Source organism: Physeter macrocephalus, chromosome 18 (assembly GCF_002837175.3).
Source record: "Physeter macrocephalus isolate SW-GA chromosome 18, ASM283717v5, whole genome shotgun sequence".
Taxonomy (NCBI): domain Eukaryota; kingdom Metazoa; phylum Chordata; class Mammalia; order Artiodactyla; family Physeteridae; genus Physeter; species Physeter macrocephalus.
Window position 1 is genome coordinate 50,652,845 of NC_041231.1, and position 12,464 is coordinate 50,665,308.

At 36.1% G+C, this 12,464-nt stretch overlaps 1 protein-coding gene across 1 annotated transcript in view; it reads left to right on the forward strand.

The window, feature by feature from the left end:
• The window catches only part of TOPAZ1 (testis and ovary specific TOPAZ 1), a 67,800-nt gene that overhangs the window by 17,871 nt on the left and 37,465 nt on the right, over window positions 1-12,464 (forward strand). Inside the window, exons 5-8 of the mRNA XM_007129321.3 lie at window positions 5,288-5,352; window positions 7,273-7,412; window positions 8,998-9,083; window positions 9,823-9,948. Coding sequence (XP_007129383.2) covers window positions 5,288-5,352; window positions 7,273-7,412; window positions 8,998-9,083; window positions 9,823-9,948 — 417 coding nt within the window. The remainder of the gene's footprint in view (window positions 1-5,287; window positions 5,353-7,272; window positions 7,413-8,997; window positions 9,084-9,822; window positions 9,949-12,464) is intronic.

Sequence of the window (12,464 nt, forward strand, 5' to 3'; positions counted from 1 at the left end):
CATCGGCATGGTTGACCACCTGCATAGCTGACCTTAGTCACTCAATTTCCATCCAGTCTCTCCAGAGGTCAAGCTGATACCACATGGCTCAAGGACTCCGTCATAAATCACAAAGACTTTCTGGAGTGGCCCAAGGCCTCTTCCATAAATTACACTGTCAGCTTACACTATCTGTTGTGATCCCAGACACCCAGGTAAACAAAGACACACAATCAGGCAGCATATTCCAAGGGCTTAGAAGTTACCTTCTAGGAGCAGGTCACAGGCCAGGCCTTTAACATATGGCATGTGGACAACCCAGATTTACTGCGTTAATCCTTTACTGCACATGAAGTGTGTACTGCTATTTCCCTTTGCAGATGAAAAACCTGAGACTTAGTATCTTGTCCAGGGTCACACAGTAGAATCCCTTGACGCTATAGCAGGGGTCAGCAAACCTTTTCTTTAAGACTAGATAGTAAATATTTGTCTGGCTTTGTGGGCCATATGGTTGCTGTCCTAGCTACTCAGCTCTGTTATTGTAAGGAGAAAGAAGCCATAGACAATATGTAAACAAATGTCAATTGCTGTGTTCAAATAAAACTTTATTTACAAAAACAGGCAGCCTGCAGGCTATAGTTTTCCAACCTTTGCTCTAAAGCATTAAAAAATAAACAGTTTGTACTCTATTCTACTTAAAGCAGAAGAGAAGACTTTTTGCTTTCAATTCTGCGAGGATAGATTTTAAGAGATGTTTGCCAGAATTCAGTGAGTTCTTAACACTAAATATTTAAAGATGTAGACTGTTTTCAATATTAGCTCTTTTAAAAATAATCCCCAAAATCATTTAGCTGCTTCCTAGTGTGGTACTACTTTTTGGATTTGTTTAAGGGAAGGGGAATGATACTTTTATCTTTCTGATACCATGGTAAGCTTCAAAGTAGCAACTCTTTAGAAAATATTGATACATGACCCTGTCAATAATATTTGTCTTTAAAATATCTGGCCCTAAAATTTGGGAATTAACAAACTTTATCCATCTCTCACCTTATATTTTAGGAACTTTAGAGGGTAAATAGGTTGATTTATAGGACATATGTCTAGCCTACCACTTTTCTGCTTTTATGTATGGTTTTCTGTGAGTTTTTAAAAATGCTTCCTTACTGATCTTTTACATATATATATATATTTCTGTCTTTTCCACAGACCTTGTTTTTTCTTTCTGTTGTATATCAGTTATACCCAGAATCCATATATAACAATTTTTAGATTTACCATGGTAGTAGTTGCTTAATGATTCTAGTTTTGAGCCCCAGATAGTTGAAATGCTAGTGTACTTTTTAATTTTTATTGTGAAACACTTGTAAATTCACAGGAAGTTGCAAAAGTAGTTTTCCTCCATGATTACATCTTAAAGCACAATATCAGAAGCAGAAATTTGGTATTAGTATAATGAGTATATGTAGTTCTGTGTATATTATCAAGTGTGCAGATTTTTGTAGCCACCACTGCAATCAAGATAATTATGCCGGGCTTCCCTGGTGGCACAGTGGTTGAGAGTCCGCCTGCCGATGCAGGGGACACAGGTTCGTGCCCCGGTCTGGGAAGATCCCACATGCCGCGGAGCGGCTGGGCCCGTGAGCCATGGCCGCTGAGCCTGCGCGTCTGGAGCCTGTGCTCTGCAACGGGAGAGGCCACAACAGTGAGAGGCCCGCGTACCGCCAAAAAAAAAAAAAGATAATTATGCCATCACTACAAAGATATTCCTTATTCTACCCCTTTGTCACACATCCCTCCCTGCCCCTAACTTCCGTAACCTTAGTAACCATTCATAATGTTTTCCATCTCTGTAACTTTGGTATTTTGAAATAAATGCCCAAGTTTGCAGTTGCTGGGCTGTCTGGTAATTGCATGCTTAGGTTTTAACTTGGGTGGACTTGGCCTCCAGATTACTCCCCTGCGGTAGTAGGCAGTTGAAATGTTTATTCAGTTCGTTTAGTGTCATCTGGGTTGTTTGGAGTCTACCTTACAAAGGTGTAGATCAAGGGTCAGCTAGAGATTTGGACCAAGTTTAAAGCAGATTTGGGGGCTTTCTCTCTTAGGCTCTCCTGTTTCCAGGATTCCCAGTCTCACTTCCCAGTTTCTGACTTTGCCCTGTACTCTGTCTTCTGGTTCTTTGTGTCAGTCTGGCAAATTTTTAGCCTTCCCCAGTGGCTCCAACCAATTAAGGCCTCTCTTTAAGAATAAATCCATAAAAACAGGACTGTTACCCAGTGTCATTCTCTCTTTCCCTCCAGATTCTGCCTACTTTTCATATCTCTCCAGTGTTTTCAGGCAGAGTCTTTTTTTATAGTTCATCTGAGAGTTACAGTTGTTACCTGAAGAAGGATTAGCCCAATAAGAGATACTTATTTGCCATTTCTCAAACTGGACCTATTGTGTATTCTTTTTAATTTTATACAAATGACAGCTTATCATTCTTTGTCTTTTTTTAACTTAATGTATAATGGAGATTGTTTCCTTTCCATATATGTAATGATACTTTGTTTTTACAATTATATAATTATCCACTATATGGGTATACTCTATTCAACAAGTTACAGTGTTGATGGACACTTGGTTTGTTCCCATTTTTTGCTATTTTAACATTGTTGCATTATGCATCCTTGAGCATAAGGCATTTTGCATATGTGCAAGCATTTTTGGATTAATTCTTAGAAGTAGAATTTTCAGATTGCCCTACATAGAGATTGCTTTGATTTATGCTTCCATCAACATTGTATGGGAATGACAGTTTTCTCCCCCACACACTCACCAACTCAGTATTAAAATTTTTTTATTTTTGTCCATCTGTACATTTTTACAAATGACTTTTCATTTGCTTTTCTCTTATGAGTCTAGTTAAGCATCTTTTAGTATGTGTAAAAGCCATTTACATTTTCTTCTGTGAACTTCTTTTTTACATCCTTTGCCCATTTTTCTTTTGGGATTTTGATCTTTTTTTATTTGCAGGAACTTTTCATATATTAAGCATATTTGTTCTTTGTCATATGTTGCCATACTTTTTCCTGTTTTTTCATTTGTGTTTGACTTGGTTTAGGAGCTTTTTATTTTTATTTAGTCAAATGTATGTGTTTTTTTGTGGGGTTTTTTTGTTGTTGTTGTTTTATTTTATTTATTTATTTTTGGCGTGTTGGGTCTTTGTTTCTGGGCGAGGGCTTTCTCTAGTTGCGGTGAGCGGGGACCACTCTTCATCGCGTTGCTCAGACCTCTCACTGTTGTGGCCTCTCCTGTTGCGGAGCACAGGCTCCAGACGCACAGGCTCAGTAGTTGTGGCTCACAGGCCTAGTTGCTCTGCAGCATGTGGGATCTTCCCAGACCAGGGCTCAAACCCGTGTCCCCTGCATTGGCAGGCAGATTCTCAACCACTGAGCCACCAGGGAAGCCCCTCAAATGTATGTTTTATTTTATGATATTTGAGTTACAAGTTGTATTTAGAGAAACCCTTCCCTGTTTCTGGATTAAAAGTGTTCACCTGTATCTTTTTCTAGTGCTTTTTTGGTGTTATTTATTATGTTTAAATTTTTTATCAATATAAATCTAAATTTTATCTTGGAAGAAAAAATGTAGAAACAATGTAACCTTTCAGTTCTTATTTTGACAGGTGACTTTTGTCATCTTAGCATATGAAAATATTTTAAATGTTTGTATTCAAACCTACCAATAACATAATTCATGGTTTCTGCCTTTGGTGTCAGCTTAGGCTTTCTCCACCCTCCAAATTATATAACTACTAACCTTTATTTTATTTTTGATACTTTCAGTATTTTTTATATTTAAATCTTTAATGAACCTAAAGTATTTTGGCATATGGTGAATTGGTACCAAGCTTTTTTCCATCCAGTCAGCTAGCCTGTTGTTCTATTACTATTTATTGAATCATTTCCTCACAGATTTCAGATGCCATCATCGGCAGGCGGACGCGCAACCACTGCGCCACCAGGGAAGCCCCAGATGCCATCTTTAATAGTTTCAATTTTTATGTATAGAATGATTCTTTTTTTTTTTTTTTTTGCTGTACGCGGGCCTCTCACTGTTGTGGCCTCTCCCGTTGCGGAGCACAGGCTTCCGACGCACAGGCTCAGCGGCCATGGATCACGGGCCCAGCCGCTCCGCGGCATGTGGGATCTTCCCGGACTGGGGCACGAACCCGTGTCCCCTGCTCTGGCAGGCGGATTCCTAACCACTGCGCCACCAGGGAAGCCCAAGAAGAGGTCTTTTCAGTGTCAAAAGGAAAACTCAGATGTCACTCTGGCAGGCGGACTCTCAACCACTGCGCCACCAGGGAAGCCTAGAATGATTCTTTTACTTGTCTTTTATTTCATTAATTGCTCAGGTCCTGTACCAATTCCAGACTGTCAATTACTTGAAAAATAAAAACAGTCAGGAAGGCTTGCTTTAAAAGATACTAACATGTATTATAAATCTAAAATATTTTTGGCTATTCTTACGTTCTTCTAAGAGCTTTACACACACATTGTAAAGTAATTTTTTAAACGTATAAATTAATTTGCAGGCAATTAACATTTTTTACCTTTAACATTCTCATCCAGGAACATGGTATGTCTTTCTGTTTGCTAGTGTTTCACGTTACTCAGTTGATTTTTATAGTTACAGTTGTATATATAGTGTGTACCATTATTGTAAAATATGATTGTGTACTTCAAAAAGACTAGAAAGATAAAGTAAGATATTAAGTGGTTATCTCTGGCTGCCCAAATGATAGGTGATTTGGGGTGTTTATTTTCTTGGTGCCCGTTTTTTCAAAGGTCTAGTATGTATAATTTTCTTATAATTAGAGAATCACAATTCCCAAAACACTAATTACTAATTGTAAAGTGCTTTAAGTGTAGCAGTGTTTTAAATACATATAAATATTTCTAATGAAAAATACATTTATGTTGGTAAATACCACCTAAAAATAAAAATCACTCAAAGCTGTTTTTTTCTGAATAAAAAGAAATATAACTTTAATTGTCCAAAATAATTTGAAATGGTGGCTTGCATAATTAAAGCTGACATCAAAAACTGGGAAAAATATATTGATTTATATTAGTTTTTCTCAACAGCAGAAATTTTAAAATCAGTGTTCATATTTTAAATAATGTACAGTAGAATTATTTTCCTGCTTGACCATAAGCTAGTCATTTAATTAACATCTAGTACATTCTGATCTGGTAAGCCTCATAGCCTAATATGGAATGCAGAGATAGTCACTTATACTCTTTAAACCATAATCTCTTCACAGTGTAGATTTTTGGACAAGGTGACTATTCAAGAAGAAAAAGAAGATATTTATGAAGTTTGCAAAAGGTCTGTAACATAATTTTTAATTACATAGTGTTAAAATAGTCATTCATGTAATTTGTATCTTGAGCATATTTTTCATTCTCTCCTGTATATACTTGGGATACTATGCCATAAACAATACATGGATATTATTTAATTAATGTGTCAGGTGTATACAGATGTCAGGGATATTGTAAGTTACCTTAAAGCTATCACTAAGTGTTTGGAGCCATTAAAATATTTTTTGAGGGAGGAATGAGGAATAGTGATAAAACAAAAGAAGAAAAGATGTGTATGTGACTTCTATGAAGGTAAGACTAGCTGAAATCAGATGAACATTGCAATTTGCAGGTATCTTCTATGTCTGCAGCGATTAGTACTGAGAGCTACAGTACACTCACTGGAACATATACAGATACCAAATTTAGATTTAGAGGACACCTTGGAGGTAATTTGGTCCACCCCGCACACATGTTTTGCTGTTGAGGCAAGGCATAGTCAAGTCAGGTGACAAATATGTTCAAGTTCTTTTATGTGAAGACAGTGTTTTTCAAAGTGTGGTCCTTGGAGCAGCTGCATCATGTGGGAACTTGTCAGAAATGTAAATTATTTGTTCCCACCCCTGACCTACTGAATCAGAAACTCTGGAAATGGGGCCCATCAATCTGTATTTCAACAAGGTCACCAACTAATCCTGCTGCATGTTCAAGTTTGAGAACCATTATGTTAAAGAAAAGCCTAGGTAAGAATTAGATTGGCATAGAAGCCTGTATGGTTCATGCCCACTTGAAGATCTTAAAATGAAAATGTGACAAGGTTAACTTTTTTTTTCCTATTAAAAACATTTTGCTTACAAGCTGAATATTTGCAGCCTGCAGAGTTTTGTCATCACCTTGGCTCTGCCATAATGAGCAGGAGTGTGACATTGGGTAAGTCACCACATTACCCTGGGTTTCATTGCCCAATCAAAATAAGAGAATTTTTCTAGATAATCTTTTCCATCTATAAAATTCCATAATTCATATTTGTTTTATGTTACTGCTTTTATTTTGTTTTATTTGGAGGGGGCGTATGATAATTGCACATATCAATGATATCCCAAGTTGGAAAGAGAAGCAAATATTTTTATTTTGTGTGAAATTATTGAACTCCCATCAGTGCTACTAGGTTTCAACTGTTACAAGCATTGGCCCCTTTTCTTACTATTTTTACTCTCCACTGGCCAAGGGAACCACAGCTGAAAAAGCTTTATTAGAATTGTGTTTAAGGTAAAATACTGTAGTATCTGAATGAGGGTATAAGTCTTTCTCCAAAAAAGTAAATTCATTTATATCTGATAGCTCTGAGGTACTTTCCACCCTCCCCCTTGCTTAAGTTATTTATTTTTCTAGGTAAGTGACCTCCAAATTAAGGTTTTTTTTTTAATTGGCTATATAGGATCTCACATATTAGAACACAGTCAAAGCTGTTTAAATCAGTAGCCTAGAACAATGCATTTCTTATACCTTCTTCCCAAAGGAAGGTCTCAAGTACATGTATAAATTTATTATATATACATGTCCTGAAGAATAACTTACAATTCATTTATTTTATTGCACTATTAATAGAATCATTGCATGATCTTTTCTGGATTTGGATGCTAGTCCAGTTCCTCCTCAAACCTTTTGTCTGACATGATCAGAAATACTTTGTTCTAGTTTTAACCCCACCACCCCACTTCTACCCATACCCTAGCCATTTAACAAGTATCAGTTTTCTAGTTAAGAAGGCAGGAACAACCTTTTGAAAATACTGAAGAATCATACTATATGATGGTAGTACACAGCATAGTATGTAGATTACATCAGTACTATCATTAGGATGTGTTTCTACTTATTTGATTCTTATTACTTTATGTTTTTAGAATAAATTTAAATTCTGATTTTTGTTTTTCTGCTCACACAGCAATTATTCTAAAAATACAGAGAATGTGGTTGGTGAATGTCAGTTGGCAGCACTGGGCCCCAAACCTCTGTGCGTATCAGTGCCACCTTTGAATCTAAGTGCTCATCAGGAAGACACATTACTGAAGCCCTGGATGAATGGTACAATTTTCTTCGTAAAATTCTGTTGGCTTTTGATAATATAGAAGTGATACAGGAGATTTTTCCCCCCAAAACAAAAAAGTTAAGAAAAAAATTGAGGGAATTCCCTGGCGGCAGTCCAGTGGTTAGGACTCTGCACATCCACTGCAGGGGGCACGAGTTCAATCCCTGGTCAGTGAACTAAGATCCCGCAAGCTGTGTGGCAGGGCCCAAAAAACAAAAGAAAAGAAAAAAATTGAAACAAGTATAGGATATGCTAAGATTAGAAGGTTTGTGTACCTTTAGTTAGTACTTTTGATGGAACAACTTCTGAGATATCTGTATTTATGCGATAGTGGTAGTATAGGTAAATTATAGTCTATACCTAAAATATTCATATTTTAAGTGAGTGTTTTAGAAATTTAGAATGTAGTTTAGAATTTGTGTCTTTTTTTGATAATTCATAATGCTGTGAAAAAATAAACTAGATTGAAGAATTAATTTAGAAACAATAAAATCCTCTTGTGTATGTAGCTCACACCTAACTCTTCCGGACCTCCCATTACTGACTTCATGCTGCCTGGTGTTGTTTACTATAGCAGCAAGCCCATGATGATCACATGTTTTAGCTTAAAAGGCTTTACAGGTTTCATAATGAAAAGTCCTGCAAAGCTATGCAGCAAAAACATCAGCTTGTCCCAAATTATATCTGGATGCTGCCAAAATGAAAAGTGAAATTACTTAAGATAAAAAACATTTTTGTGTTATCTTTAGAAAAAATAATTTTTAAATGTCCTAATTCTCATTTTAAACGACTAACATTAAAGGATAATGATCCCTGGTATAATAGCTTGGGCTGCCATAACAAAATGCCACAGACAGGGTGGCTTAAACAACAAATATTCATTTCACACAGTTCTGGAAGCTAGAAGTCCAAGATCAAGTTTCTAGTGGAGTTCAGTTTCTGGCTGTCTTCCTGGCTTACAGACGGCAGCCTTTTCACTAAGTCCTCACATGGCCTTTCCTTGGTGCATGTGCATGGGGTGGGGCGGGGGGAGAGAGAGAGAGACAGAGACAGAGTTGTCTGGTGTCTCTTATAAAGACATTGATTCTATCAGATCAGGGCCTCATTTTTACAACCCCATTTAACCTTAATTACTTCTGCAAAAGGCCCTAACTCCAAATACAGTCACTTCGGGGGTTAAGGCTTCAATATATGAATTAGGGGGGAAACACAGTCGGTCCATAGCACCTGGGTTTGTCAGTTCTTCCCTAAGAAAGGTTTATTGTGTGTAATATTTGTCTGTTTAACTTACAATCATTTGAATATAGTACTCAATTCTGCGATGTAAGGCTTTTAAGAAAGCATCTTTAGCTTATAATGAATTTAAAATATTAAGTTCAGATCTAGACATCCTTAAGGAACACCTAAGATGTAAATTACTGTATATTTCACAGGAACATACCACAGCAGCAGACCTTAAACTGAGCACAAGAAGTCCAAAGTGAAATATTAAAGCAGATAGTAGTAGTCGTCTGTTTGATTGTTATGAAAGGAATAAGTTGTAACATATTGGAATGTAATGTCATTCTTAATCATTTCTAGATTTCAGATTTCCAGGAAAACATTCTCTTCTAAAGCCGCAGGATCCTGAAATTTGTGAAATATTTAAGAGGGAAAAAAATGTAGGGGTAAGCACCCCATTAAAAATAATAATAATAATCTTATGAGCCTGTACTTTGGGGCTTTCTGATTAATTTCCCTATCATCATTTAAGCAGTTCTGGACATTTTATGGATTTTAAATGGGGGTTGGTGGTAAGGGACAGAAAATGGGTAGCGATTCAGAGGATATTCACAAACAGTATAACAGGTTTAAGGCAGAAGGGTGGGGGATGGGATATCCAAAACAGAAAATACAGGATGAATAGTTCTCTGTGATGAAGGAGAAAGCTAGTGATATAAAGCAATTGATAGGAAAAGCCTGTTGTAAAAAGCTTTCACTCATTGCCTTTTTCCGTTAATCAGAAAAGCTAAGGAAATTTTTGGTTCTAATAAATGCATCTGAAATGTGCATATTATTACAGAATTAACTTTTTATACAAGTTAAAAGAGCAGGCACATGAAAAGGAGGAGGGAAAGTATAAACTTTTAAAACCAAGTAAAGTAAAATGGTAGTAACTTTGATGAAATATAAAAGTTTTACACTAAAGGAAATTGCAAAAATTCAGACAAATAACTTTAAATTGATTTTTTTCATAATTTTTAAAAATATAAATTGTTTGGAGTTACTTTTTATCAAGTCAGCAAACAATTTATCATGATACTTTTTTGGATGTATAATATTTCTGGTTGTTTCAAATACTTTCTCACTTGATTGCAGTAAGTGTTTTACAGTTAACACAGAAAAGGAATTTGTCTAATTTTCTAGGTGTTCCAGAAGCCCCTAGGGTTGATGATACCCCATAGATATTGCAAATTTCATTTTAATACATTACGTGGCTGTGAGCGATCACAGTGCAAGTTTGCTCACGTGCCTGAGCAAGGGGATGAAAAGGTAAAATATGTTAAGTCTTTGAAGTAGAGATTGTTTTAATAACCATCTCAGTCATATGTTTTAATTCAGATTTTCGTCAACTCCTAATATATGAGATTTGCCTGATTTTGTGCTTTACATAAATGGAATCATACAATTTGTATTATTTTGTTTCTGGCTGCTTTTGCTCAACATTTTTGAGATTCATCTGTACTTTTTTACTTAATTGTAGATGTTTCTTTCTCATTGCTGTATAGTATTAAATATTCCATTGTATGAGTATATCAAACTGTTTTTTGTTGATAAATACTGCTTTTGATGGGTGGTTTCTAAATTTGGTAAATACAGTAGTGTTCTGCATGTCTTTTGGTGAACATAGGAACACATTCTGATGGGTTATACTTAAAACTGGAATTATTGGGTCAAAGGGTCTACATATATTCAACTTTAGTAGATACTGCCAGACAGATTTCCAAACTGGTTTACCAAATTACACTCTAACCAGCAATGTTTGAGAGTTCTGGTTGCTTTACATCCTCACCAGCTCTTGGTGTTATCAGCCTTTTAATTTTAAGCCATTCTAGTGGGTAGGGAGTGATACCTTCCCTGGTGATTGATGAAGTTGAGCATCTTTCAAAATGTTTGTTGGGTGTTTGAATATCCCCTTTCTGTAAATATCTAAGTATTTTGCCTGTATTCTAGAGGATTATCATTTTCTTGTCCATCTTAAGAATTCTTTATATGTTCTGGATACAAATGCTTTGTTGGATATATGTATTGCAAGTAACTTTTACTGCTTTACAAGTTGCCTTTTCACCCTTTTATTTTTTTAATTTTTTTTGGAGTATAGTTGATTTACAATGTTGTGTTAGTTTCATGTGTACAGCAAAGTAAATCAGTTACATATATATACATATATCCACTCTTTTTTAGATTCTTTTCACATATAGGTCATTACAGAGTATTGAGTAGAGTTCTCTGTGCTGTACAGTAGGTCCTTATTAGTTATCTATTTTATATATAGTAGTATGTATACGTCAATCCCAATCTCCCAATTTATCCCTTCCCCTCCCCTTTTCCTAAACCATAAGTTTGTTTTCTACATCTGTGACTCTATTTCTATTTTGTAAATAAGTTCATTTGTGCCATTTTTTTAGATTCCACATATAAGCAATATCATATATTTGTCTTTCTCTTTCTGCCTTACTTCACTTAGTATGATCATCTCTAGTTGCATCCATCTTGCTGCAAATAGCATTATTTCATTCTTTTTTATGGCTAATATTCCGTTGTATATATGTACCACATCTTCTTTATCCACTCCTCTGTCATTGGACATTTAGATTGCTTCCATGTCTTGGCTATTGTAAATAATGCTGCAGTGAATGTTGGGGTGCATGTATCTTTTCAATTTATGATTTTCTCCAGATATATGCCCAAGAGGGGGATTGCTGGGTCATATGGTAGTTCTGTATTTAGTTTTTTAAGGAACCTCCATACTGTGCTCCATAATGGTACCAATTTACATTCCACCAACAGGCCTTTTCACCCTTTTATTTTATGTATTTATTTATTTATTTTTGCTTAGTTAAATCTCTAATTTTATTTTATTTTAACATCTTTATTGGAGTATAATTGCTTTACATTGTTGTGTTAGTTGCTGCTGTATAACACAGTGAATCAGCTATACGTACACATATATCCCCATATCCCCTCCCTCTTGCGTCTCCCTCCCACTCTCCCTATCCCACCCCTCTAGGTGGTCACAAAGCACGAGCTGATTTCCCTGTGCTATGCGGCTGCTTCCCACTAGCTATCTGTTTTACGTTTGGTAGTGTATATATGTCATTGCCACTCTTTCACTTCGTCTCAGCTTACCCTTCCCCCTCCCTGTGTCTTCAAGTCCATTCTCTATGTCTGCGTCTTTATTCCTCTCCTGCCCCTAGGTTCTTCAGAACCATATTTTCTTTCTTTTTTTTAGATTCCATATATATGTATTAGCATACGGTATTTGTTTTTCTCTTTCTGACTTACTTCACTCTGTATGACAGACTGTAGGTCCATCCACCTCACTACAAATAACTCAATTTCGTTTCTTTTTATGGCTGAGTAATATTCCATTATATATGTGCCACATCTTCTTTATCCATTCATCTGCTGATGGACACTTAGGTTGCTTCCATGTCCTGGCTATTGTAAATAGAGCTGCAGTGAACATTGTGGTACATGACTCTTTTTGAATTATGGTTTTCTCAGGGTATATGCCCAGTAGTGGGATTGCTGGGTCATATGGTAGTTCTATTTTTAGTTTTTTAAGGAACCTCTGTACTGTTCTCCATAGCGGCTGTATCAATTTACATTCCTACCACCAGTACAAGAGGGTTCCCTTTTCTCCACACCCTCTCCAGCATTGATTGTTTGTAGATTTTTTGATGATGGCCATTCTGACTGGCGTGAGGTGATACCTCATTGTAGTTTTGATTTGCTTTTCTCTAATGATTAGTGGTGTTGAGCATCCTTTCATGTGTTTGTTGGCA